General features: G+C 46.1%; 1 protein-coding gene across 11 annotated transcripts in view; it reads right to left on the bottom strand.

The window, feature by feature from the left end:
- Nucleotides 1-15259, bottom strand: part of ABCA1 (ATP binding cassette subfamily A member 1) — a 148500-nt gene that overhangs the window by 32742 nt on the left and 100499 nt on the right. For 6 of the 11 annotated variants that reach the window (XR_012424495.1, XR_012424497.1, XM_015436904.4 and 3 more), the window contains 12 exons: nucleotides 14209-14430; nucleotides 12939-13143; nucleotides 11724-11837; nucleotides 9765-9936; nucleotides 8328-8459; nucleotides 6891-7033; nucleotides 6551-6688; nucleotides 5628-5848; nucleotides 4181-4259; nucleotides 3122-3324; nucleotides 1407-1455; nucleotides 1098-1211 (listed from right to left, as the gene is read on the bottom strand). Coding sequence is in view for 7 of the 11 variants with exons in the window: in XM_015436904.4 (XP_015292390.3) it covers nucleotides 1098-1211; nucleotides 1407-1455; nucleotides 3122-3324; nucleotides 4181-4259; nucleotides 5628-5848; nucleotides 6551-6688; nucleotides 6891-7033; nucleotides 8328-8459; nucleotides 9765-9936; nucleotides 11724-11837; nucleotides 12939-13143; nucleotides 14209-14430 (1792 nt within the window). In the remaining 4 variants the exon portion in view is untranslated. Of the gene's footprint in view, nucleotides 1-1097; nucleotides 1212-1406; nucleotides 1456-3121; nucleotides 3325-4180; nucleotides 4360-5627; nucleotides 5849-6550; nucleotides 6689-6890; nucleotides 7034-8327; nucleotides 8460-9764; nucleotides 9937-11723; nucleotides 11838-12938; nucleotides 13144-14208; nucleotides 14431-15259 lie in introns of all 11 variants that reach the window. The other 5 variants (XR_012424496.1, XM_005581143.5, XM_074016953.1 and 2 more) reach the window with 2 other exon arrangements.

The raw sequence follows: 15259 nt of genomic DNA, 5'->3' as shown, positions 1-15259 counted from the left end.
AATTGAGTCATCAATTTCTTATAGACTATTCTATGAAACAGGCCATGTACATCGCTTGACATATTTGAGAACACACAATGGCAATTAGCTTCTCAGCTTCTCACCCTATTATATTTTGGTAAAACGTGGACACATTTCAAATGATCTAAGTACTGATACTGTATGAAGTCAGGCAATTATATATAATGTAAGAGCCATGCACTCTTGTGAGCAGGGGTGAGAGAACTGGAAAGTTTTCTGTTCCTAAACATTTTCTAGAAATCCTTGTCTTAAATGAATGATACCTAACTGATGTGCTTTTACATCTTAACAATATTTGTTTGATGCCTTATCTCTCCTCTCCATCTCAGTTAAACACACAAAGACACACTCATCTAAAATATCTAAGTCTTTTTTTTTTTTTTTTTTTTCAGATGGAGTTTTCACTTTTGTTGCCTAGTCTGGAGTGCAATGGCGCAACCTTGACTCACTGAAACCTCTGCCTCCCAGGTTCAAGCGATTCTCCTGCCTCAGCCTCCCAAGTAGCTGGGATTACAGGTATGTACCACCATACTCAGCTAATTTTTGGTATTAGTAGACATGGGGTCTCACCTTGTTGGTCAGGCTGGTCTCAAACTCCTGACCTCAGGTGATCTACCCACCTTGGCCTCTCAAAGAGCTGGGATTACAGGCTTGAGCCACCGTGCCCGGCCTCAAATATATAAGTCTTAGGGTACAATTAACTCTAACAGCAAATTCCCCTTTCTGACTCTTTCAAAATAATTCATCTACTTGAAAGAATATTTGTTCAACAATTAAACACCTAATATATACAAGAAACTAGGACCCTGCAGAAAAGATAATAAATACATGGGTTCAGAGGATTGAGGCACCATCTTTACGTCTTTAAAGGAAGTGATATGGATGGGCTCTTTCAGGTTTGATCACATGCACAACGCTGCAAAGAACAAGGGGCTTTTATCATTTCCTCACATCTCTTTGGTCTCTGTAGGGATCTATCACCTTGGCTAAAGGCCATCCCAAGAAAACAGCTGGGAGCATGAGAGAGAATTTCACATTCAAACAGTGGGACACTGATTGATCTTGCCCTAACATACCTGGGTCTACGTCAGAATCATTTGGATCAACAGCATCATCTTCAGTGAACGGGCGAAGACAGCTCTGCTTGTCCCCGAAGGCCCGCCTGTTTCGTCTTGCTGGCAAGGTACCATCTGAAGGCACAAGGAAAGAATCCCATACTTTATTTTATTTACAACAAAACAAACTTCCCCCATCTGCAACAAACCTACACTCTCCAAATGAGAATGCAATAGAACAATTCAAAGGGAAAGGAACAATACTCATGCTCTGAGAAAGCCAGCTGGAGGCACTATCTTAAGTGTGCCATTCCCCCTCAAGGCAGTTACCTGAGGTCTCAGCATCCACCCCACTCTCTTCAGCCACCTTGAGGAATATCTGCAAAATGAGAGCAGGTGAGAACATTATAAGCACCAACATTACGAAAGCAGTCATCACTGCCATGATTATTACATTATTGAGTGGCATGTTAGCCCCTTAAGACAGAGAAAGTAGAAGCCACATTTCTTAATAACACTTTGTCAGAGTCACTTGGGAGAGAAGCCGTTTTTGCCAGAGAACATTTCCTCAGTGGTGAGAGCTATCAATCTAGACAATCATTTTTAAATTAAAGCTATGGCTGGGCGCGATGGCTCATGCCTATAATCCCAGCACATTGGGAGGCCGAGGCGGGCTGATCACCTGAGGTCGGGAGTTCGAGACCAGCCTGACCAACATGGAGAAAACCCGTCTCTACTAAAAATACAAAATTAGCCAGGCGTGGTAGCACATTCTTGTAATTCCAGCTACTCGGGAGGCTGAGGCAGGAGAATCACTTGAACCCGGGAGGTAGAGGTTGTAGTGAGCCAAGATCGCACCACTGTACTCCAGCCTGGGCGTAAGAGCAAAACTCCCATCTCATCAAAAAAAAAAAAAAAAAAAAAAAAGCTATGACAGTAGGACACTGCAGCAGAAGAAATTTGTTCTGAACCTACAGGGAATGAGTCAAGTGGCTTCTTTCAGGACTGTGGCTCTAAATCTTTGAGTAGGCTAGCACTATGACAAGTTATCCAATACAGAATGAGCAGGAGGAAATAGAGCACTAGAAATACGATGGCAGAGATTCAAACATCAGAAGAGAATCTGAATGAGCGCAATAATTTCCAAACTTGAGTCTATAGACCACTGTGTCCGAAGCATGCAACGGAAGTACAGACTTCAAGGCCTTACCTCCAGAAATTCTGATGCACAGGCCCTGAAGCCAAACCTTAGAATGTTTACTTTTAGTAACATCCCCAGGTGATTCTGCTGCACTGTCAAACTTGGAGACCACTGAGCCAGACAGCTTTTATATCCCCTTCAGCCCTCAAGGTCTGTGATGTTGGATCTCTAAGGGGAGGCATTACATGGATAAAGAGAGGATGGGCTTTGAAGCCCCAAATCCCTGATTCTGAATCTCATGTCAACATTCCTGAGTGTTCATTTTTTCATCTTTTTATGAGAATTAAATGAGGTCACAGTGATTTAAAAAAAAAAAAAACAAATCTCAGCACCTCGCATAAGTAGACTATCCATTCATAAATGTTGGTCATTTCCTATGTATGAGAATCCAGTTGATACCTGGCTGTGACACAGTCACACCAGGGAATTGCTCCTGATTCTGATTCAGTAGGTCTGAGCTGGGCCCAAGTTGCTGAATTTCTAACAAGTTCCCAGGTGATCCTGATGCTGCTGGTCCTCACACTGTACTTGAGTAAAGAGGCTCATTAAAACATAAATAAGTGGATAGGAGTTTAAGGTTGGGATGTAAATCTGTTAGGTACCACTGTTTTCAACATACAAATAAATCTCAGGCATGTACTGTGGTACAGAGGAAAATACTTCTTTCCTGCTGTCTCCCACCACCATCTTAAATGGCTAACTGGAGTCAACATTACTCAGATGTCAATGACCTAAAAACCCAATGACTAACTCCATGATAATCCTGCTCCCAGTGCAGGCTACTGGCCTGGCCTTAGGACATTTGGCCTTGCTATATATTCCGACAGTCAGCCACTTAACTTACTTCTTCCAGGGTCGTCTCTGAGATGCCATAACTAGAAATGCCCAGGTCTGAGAGCCGGTCATCAATCTCATGAAAGAGTTCCACAAAGGCCCCCTCCTTAGCAGCTTCATATGGCAGCACGTAGGTCAGCTCATGCCCTATGTCTTCCACCAGCCGGGCTTCAGACACATGCTTCCTGATGAGATTGGAGATAGCAGAGACATCTGCAGGGACCAGAATGCAAAGATGGCTCAATCAATGCAGAGGGGCTCCAGAGTGAGGGCTGGCCATCCCCCACCCTCTCCTCAGAAGCCTGCTGCTCATACACCACACCTGTTCCAGGTATTTTAATCATTCCACATGTTCATCTCTGGTCTGAGGGTTGGGGGCAAAGGAAAGGACTATGTCTTATTCACCTTTGTATCACCAAAGCCAGGCACATTGTAGGTACTCAGTGTAGGATGGGTGGATGGGTGGATGGGTGGATGCGAGGATGGGTGGGTAGGTGGATGGATGGGTGGATGGATAACTGAGGCTCAAAGTCTGGTGTCTATTGCCTAAGCTCTGGGATTCTTCAACAGAAAACTTGAGTAAAGGAATCTTAGAAGATTCTTCACCCTTTCCTATACTTGAAAAGTAGGCTCCCTCATTTACCTAAATAGAGGGTTAATCTAACAGTTCATGGAAGCAGAAGGCTTCCTGGGAAAAGCCAGCCATTAGGACTCAGCAGAGATGGCAAGGGTCAAGACTTCTGTTCCACATATGCTACTGGTGACACTGGCCTCCTACACACGCTACCCAAGAAAAATCTGGAAGGCTGTGCCTGATCTCCTGGGCTCTCACTCTTCTTATATACTAGACTCAAATCCCAGCCCACTGGCTTGGCCCTCAGCTCCTCATCCCCGGTATTCAGTGTCCACTCCCCTAAGGGATTCCCCAAATCCCAGTCATCTCAGCTCTCTGGGACACTGCCCTGCTAGCTCCCAGACTGAGCCCCAGGCACCCCAGCAAGCATTAGGCCAACCCACCACCAAGCTGCACCCGCCCCCACAGCCACCCAGCCCCAGCCCAGCAGCAAACCTTGAGTCAGCGCCACCAGCCTCTGCACCTCTCCTCCTCTGCCTCCACTCTGCCCAGCTGGGGGAAGCTCAGGCACCACCTGAATAAGAAACCCCAGAGTCCTTACCGATGGTCAGCGTGTCACTCTCATGGTCGCTGCCCAGGCCAGCATCAGAACTGCTCTGAGAAACACTGTCCTCCTGATGGCAAAGAAGGAGGTGAGAACGGATCAGGGACTGAGCAAGGCAGAGCCACCAGCACCTTCGCCAGGGAGGGCTTCCAAGCAGCTCTGTTGTGTGAGAACTAAAGGAAAAAGCTTTCCCTGGGACACATGCACTGGCAGCCGTGGCTTCAGAGGACCCCGTCTGGCATGTGTGTGCTGTGTGAACAGCCTTGCTTCCTGAGGGTGAAAGGTCAGGAAGCAGAGTTGCCAGAAGAACTGTGGCCTCCCAATGAATGCTGCAACAAGGCCTTTGCCAACCATCTCAGGCAAGGCCTTTACCTGGCTACATGTCTACTCTTCAATGCTTCTCAAGCTTCAATGTGTGTTCAACCACTTGAGGACCTTGTTAAAATGCACAGATTCTGATTCGGTAGGTCTGAGCTGGGCCCAAGTTGCTGAATTTCTAACAAGTTCCCAAGTGATCCTGATGCTGCTGGTCCTCAGACTGCACTTGAGTCAAGAGGCTCATTAAAAGGTAAATAAATGGATAGGAGTTTAAGGTTGGGATGTAAATATGTTAGGTACCACTGGCTTCAACACACAAAGAAGTCTCAGGCATGTACTGCGGTACAGGGGAAAACATACCTGGTAATTGAGTCTGGTCCTACCACTGTTATTTACCTGCTGGGTGACCTTGAATAAGCTACCAAATCCCTATAAGCCTCACTTCCCTCATCTGGGATAATAAATATAGTTACCTTCTTCCCAGGGTTTCTCTGTACTTTAATTGAGATGATAGAGGTTTAAAAAAAAAAAAAAAAAAAAAAAAGGTTGTAAATGGTAACAATGCTATATAAAATTAATGATTATCATTATTTTCTTTTATGCCCAGAGTCTCTCTGGCATGAAATCAGTGCCTAATAAATATTGGCTGTTTTATAGTTTAAAAGTTAAGGTCAATGAGATTGAAAAGTAATGAACAGGAACACCAGGTCATTTGTAGCCAAGGCTCTTACCTCTTGACAAGTCTCTTTTCTTTGACATAATAATGTCCTATAAGGACCTTCTCCATCACTCTCTGTGCCTCATAGGAAAAGGAAAACGGGATTCAACAGAACTAGCACAATAGGAACAGAGGGCTCCTTAGCTTTCCATGCCTGAGGTATGATATGATTTCCAAGGGGCAGAGCAGGAAGATGGTGGCTTCAACATGGCAAAAGGAGTGGAGGTGGGGAAACCATTCACAGCCAGCAAGTCCTGACTGCCCAGACCCAACACCAGCCCAGCACCAAGACCGCAGCTCACCTTTTTCAGGTATGACACAGTGCTACTACTGTTTCTGCAGGAACTGAGGGAGGATTCCACATCTTTCTTGACCAGGGTCAGGTAGTAGCCTGTTCCCAGCTGGTTCTTCAGAAACAGGGAGGAGCCCACACAGCACAGCTTCCCATGGGAGATGATGGCAATTCTGTCCCCCAGGATGTCCGCTTCATCCATGTGGTGTGTGGAGAGAATAATGGTGCGGCCTGCCAGGCACAAACACAAGGATGTGGGATAGGTGAGGCCTCTCAGTTCTCATTTATCACAGTGGCAGGGACTAGAGAGAGATTAGCAGGGGTAAGCAGGGCAAAGAGACCTGGAAGCCACCTTTAACCCTGTATGGCTGTGACCCCTAGAATGGCAAAGCTTTGGATATGTATATAGGTACCGCATCGTGACACAGGTAAGAACAGTAGCATTTATTTGGGAACTTGTTATATGCCAGGCATTGTGCTAGGTGGTTTGTGTGCATTCTTATTTAATTTAATCTATGACGTAAGCACCACTATTATTATCGGCAAAGAAAGTGAGGCAAGTTGTGACTTTCCCAATGTCTCAGGACCAGCCAGGGTTGGCTCAAAGCCTGCCTGTGCTCCTCATACTGTACCACATCAGATCTCTAACCAGAGAGCCCAATCGTCTCCCCGTCCCTCTCCCATTCCATTCATTTATGCATCCACCCTTTTGACTAACCATAAATTTAGTACACCATGTTGGGGACAAAAAGATGGATAAAGACACAGCATCTCCTCTCAAGAATCTCAGTCTCAATGCCCTTTATCTCTTCTGTGATAACAGAAGAGAATCCCATGGCTTCACAGAAGAGTAGCCAAGCGATACAACCATACTTCTTAAAAAACCCCGCTCTCTCTCAGCCCATTTACTCAGAATAAATATACATCAGGCACCTTGTCGGTATTTCAGCAGCAGCTCCCATATTCCCCTGCGGGAGTAAGGGTCCACACCAGCTGTGGGTTCATCCAGAATGACGACCTTGGATCCCCCGACAAAGGCCAATGCCACAGATAGCTTTCTCTGCATTCCACCTACAAAAAAAAAACAGTGAGACAAACTCCAGGACCAGCCCGTCAGTGAGTGAAGGCAGAGGACCTGGGGACACAGCCAGGGACAAGTTTCTATTACCCACCTCACCCAGCCTGGGACCCTGGGGCAGTGCTGATTTTCCTCTGCGTGTGTGTAGCTGGAGGAGGAGGGGAGAGGAACAGGGAAGGTAGCTCTGGGCCGCACCTGACAGCTGGCTTGTTTTGCTTTTCAACTTGCTTGATGGCAAACCAACATCCAGGGCCATCTGCTCCATCTCCGCCTTCACGTGCTTCTTGGAGAGCCCTTTCAGGCGGGCATAGAACCAGATGTGTTCTTCGACAGTCAGCCTGGGGACAGGGAGGCAGGTCAGCTCTGGGCTCTACTGGATACCCCAGAATACAGTGTCCCCTAGCTCAGAACAGATGAGAATAGGCATATTTTCCTCTCCCCTCACTTTTTTTTTTTTTATCAATTTCTGAAAAACAATCTTCAAGATTCAAAGTAGAACAACAGTGAGCAAACACATGAGCTGCTCAGGAAATCAAAGTGAAAGGTGACAGATCGCTTCCAACCTGTTTCCAGCAGGCCTGGCCACCATGCACCAGGCAGTTCCAACTTTCAATTTCAGTGCCCCAAGATGTTGTCTTTAACGGGCTGTCCCCACAGCACGTCCACCAAGAAGTCAGCTCAGCACTCACCTGGAGCAGCCCTCCTGAACCTCAGGGGACCCCAGGCTCTGAAAGCAGGGAGGACCCTGCACGTGAGCCCCATGTGTTCACTTTAGATGAGGAGGGAGCATATGAGCCCCAGCTGTTCACTTTAGATAAGAAGAAACATAAGGGAAAAGCCTTGCCCAAGATTGCAGAGCTCAGGTCTCTCTCTGGCTCCATCACACGGGCTCCCTGGGGGCCTTATTGCTGATGGGACAACCTGAGTGGGAGCAAATGTCTTGAGCAGCAAATACGGGTCCATCATACCAGGGCCCTGAATCACTACCAGGTCTGGGAAGTCTGCTCCAGGCCTCAATAAGGAGTGTGGCGGGGGAGAGCATGGGCTAAAGGGCCCTCCAGCATGACAATAATGGAAAGCAATGTTTCCCAAGCCCCCATCCACTGGCTGTGCTGAAGTCACCTCTCAGCTCAACCATTCACCTCCCACTTCTTCTAAAATCAAAGAACAACTAGGTCTCGAGGTGTTCAGGGAGGTGAGCCTGCCACATTCAAAGAAAGTAAAATGCGGCCAGACGCAGTGGTTCATGCCTGTGTTCCCAGCACTTTGGGAGGCCGTGGTGGGCAGATCACAAGGTCAAGACATTGAGCCCATCCTGGCCAACATGGTGAAACCCTGTCTCTACTAAAAATACAAAAATTAGCTGGGCATGGTGGTGTGTGCCCAGAGTCCCAGCTACTCGGGAGGCTGAGGCAGGAGAATTGCTTGAACCTGGAGGCCAAGGTTGCAGTGAGCACCACTCTGCACTCCAGCCTGGCTACAGAGCAAGACTCCGTCTCAAAAAAAAAAAAAACAAAAAAAAAGAAAAAACAAAAACATAACAAAGTAAAATGCCTAAGTCCCACTCCTCCCACGATGGCATGACAGACACATCCAGAAAGGGCCTATTCTTAACGGGCTGCTGGTACTCACATGTCAAACAGCACATTATGCTGGGGACAGACCCCCAGGTTCTGCCGGATAGTGCTCATCTCAGAGCGAATGTCTTTTCCCAGGATGTAGGCTGTGCCCGAGGTCGGGGGGAACAACCCAGTCAGGATTGACCTGAGGACAAAAATTTAGAAGTACAGGAGTCAGGGTTGACCTACCCTTAACTCTAGATGCTCCATTCAGGCTGCAGAGAGAACAGAAAACCAACCCTCCCACCAGCCCCATTCCTTTCTAATGAACCCTACCAGACCCAAACAAAGCAAAGCAGTCCTTTTACTTCAGTAAATAACTACAAGTGGGCCTATGTGTTAGAAATGCCAATTTTAGTGTGAGCATTTTTTAAATGAAGTTTCCAATTTGCAATGAAAGTATACTTTAAAAAATATATTTTGTATGCCTAACATCGCACACACGGAAAATGGACAAACAAGAACATATTATTCAAAGATAATTTTTTTTTTTTTTTTTTTGAGACGGAGTCTCGCGCTGTGTCACCCAGGCTGGAGTGCAGTGGCGCGATCTCGGCTCACTGCAAGCTCCGCCTCCCAGGTTCACGCCACTCTCCTGCCTCAGCCTCTGAGTAGCTGGGACTACAGGCGCCCGCCACCACGCCCGGCTAGTTTTTTGTATTTTTAGTAGAGACGGGGTTTCACCATGTTAGCCAGGATGGTCTTGCTCTCCTGACCTCGTGATCCACCCGCCTCGGCCTCCCAAAGTGCTGGGATTACAGGCTTGAGCCACCGCGCCCGGCCAAAGATAATAATTTTTATGTTAGGTAGTAGGATTTCTGATTACCTTTTAAAAATCTTCTGAAAAGCTCATAATATATTAATTTTATGTTTTAACAAAAGATTAAAAGGAAACAGGAAGGAATGTCACCCCCCAAAGGTACACCCTTTGGAACGGCTGAGGAATCATGCTGGAAGCCACTGAGGCTAACGCTGGTGCTTTACAGTCCCTGATCCCTCCTGACACTACCTGCTGTAAGGTCCTTGAGGTCCCAGGGAAGGCAGTCAAGCCAGTTGCCCAGCTGCTTCTCACAACTGCTTAGAGACAGAGTTCCTGGGAATTGCCAACTCCCTCCAACATATGTAATCTATCTTTTCGTGACTGCAGGTTCCAAGACCACTGCAGAATTCTGTGAACTACATGGGAAGGGTCATCTGAGGCCCCAGCCTGTTTTAGGCTGAAGAAATAACATCTAGAGGCCCCAGACTGTTTTAGGCTGAAGAAATAACATCTAGAAAACTAGCACGTGGAAAGACACTCGTGATTACGTAATATTTTCACACTCGGCAACTCCTCACGTGCTCCTCCCCTTGTCCCAGGGACCAGCATGGTTTCCTAAGGTATAAATTTCTAACTCTACTGCAGAACCCTCCTGTGGCTGATTCTGTGGGAACCACACCCTCTTCTTACATGGTGGTCGTCTTCCCCGCTCCATTGTGGCCCAGGAAGGAGGTGATCTGGCCCTCATAAAAATTCAGTGCCAGGCCATCGACAGCCACCTTCATCCCATCTCGGTAGACTTTTACCAGGTTCTGAATGGACACGCCCAGCTTCAGATGGGTGGGCTCCTCCTCCATGCAGACTGTGACAGGAGAGAGGACAGAAATGAACCCACAGAAAGCACTGAGGAGTGGAGGGTAAGGACGCATGGCGCTGCGCTCGTACTCTCAGCAATGCCTTCTCTCCATGTCCACCCTGGTTTCACAGGCAGGCAGGAGGCTACAAATGTTTATGTAAGGCCTATTTGGATACTGATGTTGGTGATGGGAATACAATGATAAAGGAGCATTCAGAGTCTGTTGGGAAAAGGACTTGATGAACAATTAAAATACAGGATGCTGAAAGTTGTTTCAAAAATACATCTAAAAACGCCATGGAACTGTGATATCTCCCTCCCAGGGAACACTACTTAGCAGTGAAGAGGAATGAACTGTTGACACATACAACTTGGAAAGATCACAAGGGAATTCTGCTGAGTGGAAAAAAAAAAAAAAAAAAAAAAAAGCCAGTATCAAAAGGATACCTACTGTGTGGTTCCATTTACGTAACATTCTGGAAATAATAAAACTGTAAAAATGAGGAATGCATCAGTGGTTGAGAGGTGTCAGGAACTGAGGAAGAAGGGAGGTGGCTGTGGCCATTAAGGGGTAGCATGAAGGAGCTTTGTGACAATGAGACATTTCTGCAGCTTGATTGAGCTAGTAATTACATGAATTCACACATGATAAAACTGCATAGAACTAAATACACACACACACACAAATGAGTGCACATAAAGCTAGTGAAATCTGAAGGTTTGTGAATTGCACCAATGTCAATTTCATGGTTTTGATATTATTCTATAGTTACGCATGGTGCTACCATTGGGGGAACCCCCTCATGTAGCTTTTATTACTTCTTGTGAGTCTATAATTGTTTTTAAAAACTAAGATTTTCTTTCACATGCCATGGAAGTTCAGGGTAGAGAGTGACTGACTACCTGAGAACCAAGGAGGGATGCTCAGGGGTGGGGATCCTGAACTAGATCTTGGAGAGAAAGGAGGAATTGAGAAGATAGGCAAGTTAGAGAGAAGGTTCTCCTGTGAGAGCAAACAGTACATACAAAGGCATGGGGGTGTGGAAGAACATGACATATTCCAGCAACTGTGAGCATTTCTAGGTGACTGAAATAGGAGCTAGGTGTAGAGAGGAGGTAGGAGAAGATGATTAGGAACAGCAGGCAAGCGTGCTACATTCAGGAGCATCATACTTTTACCAAGGGCAATCAGGGGATGGGCACAGAAGAGACTGGCAGAAAAGGGACCTATTAAACACTTAGGAAGCCACTCTAAGCACAAAGAACCCAGAAGGCAGAGCCTTTGATGAGCTGTGGACTTCTCTGCCTGCAGTCAGGAGCCAAGAGAGGATTAGGGATCTACGTAATGAAGGATGATTACGTTACGAAGCATAGGCTGAGCTCTGTGGTAGCCACTTGGTCTCAGCCCACACAGGCTCACACACAGGTCACCATGACAAGGTAGGCAGCGAGGTTACGGTTCCACAATCATGCTTGTCTTTACCTCTTTCTTCTAGTTTGTTAGGAGAGCACGAAATGTGCGTTTGGGAGGGGGCAAGTAAAAGATACTTTTCTAGAAGCCAAGACAACAAAGAAAATGTCCCTCAGGGATCCAGACCGTGAACTCCCAACAGGTCAACAGCATTGGACATAAATGGCATGGGAGGATTTGGAAAGGGACACTGCATGTGATTTCTCTGCCCCTAGAGTGATTTCAGAGTCTTTTAGAAAGGCAGGAGACGTCGCTTGCCCCAACAGTTAGCAGAGGCAGCAGCACTAGGTTAAAGAAAGAGCAGGAAGTCAACAGCACTTACTTTCTGACATTCTCTTCTGGTTGGAACCAGGGTGGCTCTTCTCATCACTTTCCTCACCAAACCAGTAGGACTTGGTGCAAGGAAAATACCAGGGCCTGGGAATTCCGTACTGGCCTGAAAGCAAAGCACAGGTATGAGCCAAGCTCAGCGCCATCCCAGTATTCTGAGGGTTTCCCAGCCAGGTCCATTTCCTCCTTGACACATCTTTTGGGGAAGGAACAGATTGGAATGGATGTAGGGAAAGGGGGAGCAAACATTTGTTGAAACCTGCTATGTACAACATACATTCTGCACCTCTGTAAGTCCTTCCAACAACCCATGGGGCAGGTGCCATCCCCATTTTAGAAATGAGGAAAGTGAGGGATAAGGAGCCTATCCAAGGTCCCTCAGCCAGTAAGTTCAGGACTCAGAATTTAAATCCAGAATCTGCATGCTGCAAAATTGCATATTCAATGAATGAAGTTCAGGCAGGAGTAATAAATATTTCATGTACACCTCCTTAGGGGAGGATCAGAAGGTGAACCAAAAAGAGTTAAATCTTGCTGTCTCAGAATTTGATCTCATATGAAAGTTTGTCCCAAGGCAGGTTCCTCTTGGACTTGGTCGAGTAGATGTATTAAGAAAGAAGTACTAAAGAAAAATTCAACATGAATTTTTACTGAATGCTAATTAAATCACAGGCAGGCCTTAGAGCTAGTATATTTAATTATTAACAACCTGTACTCAGGAAACAGAACATCTCCTAGTTGTACCCCCTCTGGGGACACAGAAATACAGAATTGGGTGAGCATTGAGAGGATTTGCATGGGCTTATGACCCAGTGTAACCAAAGTGGATTCTCCTCCATGTACCAACACTTAACAGTTGTGTGACCACAGCTGGTTACTTAACATCTTTGAGTCACAGTTCTCTTATTTGAAAATTGCTGGTTATTATAGTAACTACTTCAGAGTAGCCTTGTGAGAATTAAATGAAGCAATGTGTATAAAACATTTTGCATGCTGCCTTGCACACAGTTTTCAAGAAACAAGTGCTATACAAGTAGTGACAATTGTACTTTCAGCATCAGCTGCCTGTCCTTAGACTATCTGTTTACTATAGATCTTTAGCCCAAACCACTTCCCAGGGAGGCCCATGCACTGCAGAGATTCTAGCACAATGAAAGGAAAATAGCTAGAAGTCATATTTTCCTAATAGATGCCCAAAGCAGTGTACCTGGAAAGACAGCCTCGATGTACCAAGTCATCACCCCATAGAGGAAGGTGTCAAACAGCATCATGGAAACTGAAGTGGTGAGATTGAAGCCATCTTCCTCCATAGGACTTTCAAACAGGTTGTCCCATTGCACTCCAATGCCCTGCTCCTCAAAAAGGGCAAAGTACTCACAGCCAAACCCGAAAGCCACAGGAGACAGCAGGCTCTGTGAGAAACAGGCAAAGTCACCTATCCATTTTCTGGTCTCTCTCATTTTTCTATCTCTTCTAGTGTAAATTACACCTGGAGAAATTTGAATTTGCAAAATGGATCAGTCATAAGGTACAGAAGTAGTATTTACCTATGGAGTCCCTTTAGGGGAGTGGTGGGCTACCAAGTAACATATAAAATGATTCAACTTGTAACCACTCATTATACACAAACATTTCAGAAATGCATATACAATGAAGTATAAAACTTTTAAAACTTTATGTTTCCAAAGATACCCCAAGGCTCAGCAATCCTGTTCCCCCGCACATGTGTGCATACCCACAGTCCTCTGAGGCTCCCTGCTCAGCCAAGGATGGCTCAGGATCAGAGGTGCCTGGCTGGGGCTGCTGATGCCCACGGAGCCCAGACTGAGGCATCAGGAGCATCCTATGAGTGATTCACAGCTTTCCTTATAAGTGACCTGGGGACATCTGACAGCTTGCACTTGTAGGGGCTCACACACTATCCAAGATTTCCCCCTGCTCTGTACAAGGGAAGGAAGGGTCCAAGTCAGGAATTTGTGGGAAGATGAGGCACTCGCTCCTCAGTTGTGTTTAGTTCATAAAATATTACTCAAGCAAACACCATACTGGACACAAGGAAGACAACAGAGGCCATCTCTGACCTCAAGACTTTTCAGTTCTATCTGTGGCCTTGACTTTGTCATGAGCTGAACATGGCCAACAGAGCTGGGAGATAAAGGGGCAGAGACGGTTATCTGTTGCCTGAAGCCATTCCTCAAGGCCATTTATCCCCAGCCCAGTTCAAGATGAAGTCTGGCTCTCGGAAAAATTCCATTCAATTCAATTCAACCAGGATTCACTGAGAAGACTAAAGGTAAACAAATTAATAAAACACAATCCTTGCCCTTAACCCTTAAAGAGCTTAGAATCTAGAGCAAAGGTTCACGTCCCATTGGAAAGAGACTATCAATTCTGTTCTCAACTCGCTGCTTTTATTCAGGGACCCCAAAGGAAGGTCAAATGCCTACAGCCACTGAAGAAAGACCAGAGGTACTTACAGCGAAGATCTTGAGTGTGAAGCCCACATAGTCCTGCCACGCCACACACAGAACGTAGGGCAGGTACAGCGTGAAGTAGATGATGCCCCCACAGGCTGCCGCCAGGTTGGCTCTGGAGAAGAGTGTGCTAATCAGAAAGCACTGCAGGATGGTCACCACAGCAAACACGGACAGGAAGACAAACACCACGCTGGGGTCACTGTAGGGCAGCAGGTTTCCTAACTGGGAAGGAAGAGACACATCAAATGCGCTGCCTCAACAATCCCGAGCACTCACTTGTATGATCTACAGAAAAAAGACAGGGTTTATTCCTAGTCATGTTAGAGACAACGCAGAGGTGTAATGCTGTTCATCTTTCTGATGAGGAAACTGATCATAACCATCATAAAGAAGATAAGTGATTTACCCAAGACTACACAGAAAAATAATGGCAGAGTTATGAAGACAACAGACTCTAGGGCTTTCTACGCATCTCAGTGGGCGAGTTTGCTCTTTGTTTCTTCAATAGGTAATTTTAACTGGTTTCTCCTTATATAAGGACTAAGACTGGTGGCACCACAGAAGAGCTGTGGGAGATAATGTCCCACGTAACTTTTCTCCCTAAAAGTCAAGGGAAATGGCCCGGCAACTTGACTTTCCCCCTTGATCACTGTGGATTCTGCATTCCCACAATCATCCAAACTCTTGTGGATATTTTGAGCTTACCTCTGGCTGATGGGTACACAACTGCAGGACCCACCATCATGCAGTTGTCTCAGAGCAGCTCTTATGCACCAATCAGGGGACCACCACCCCTGCCACTGACCTCGCCCTTGCAGTTAGATATCAGAGCAGGAGGGAGGGGTTGCTTTCAGCAAGAACTGTATCCTGCTGTGGAACCTCAGTAAAGTCCTTGACCTTCCTGAGCCTCATTTCCTTATCTGTTAAAAGGGTTAGTGAGGATAGAATAAGACAGCTCATGTGATGTGTTTAAACAGTCCTTGGCAATCAGTAGGAACTATTTGCAACAGATGGTATCTAGTATTAAATTAGTTAGTTCTTATCTCTTTGT

Source organism: Macaca fascicularis, chromosome 15, assembly GCF_037993035.2.
Source record: "Macaca fascicularis isolate 582-1 chromosome 15, T2T-MFA8v1.1".
NCBI lineage: Eukaryota > Metazoa > Chordata > Mammalia > Primates > Cercopithecidae > Macaca > Macaca fascicularis.
The sequence above is the reverse complement of the archived record's forward strand: the minus strand, read 5'-3'. Positions and strand labels throughout refer to the sequence as shown.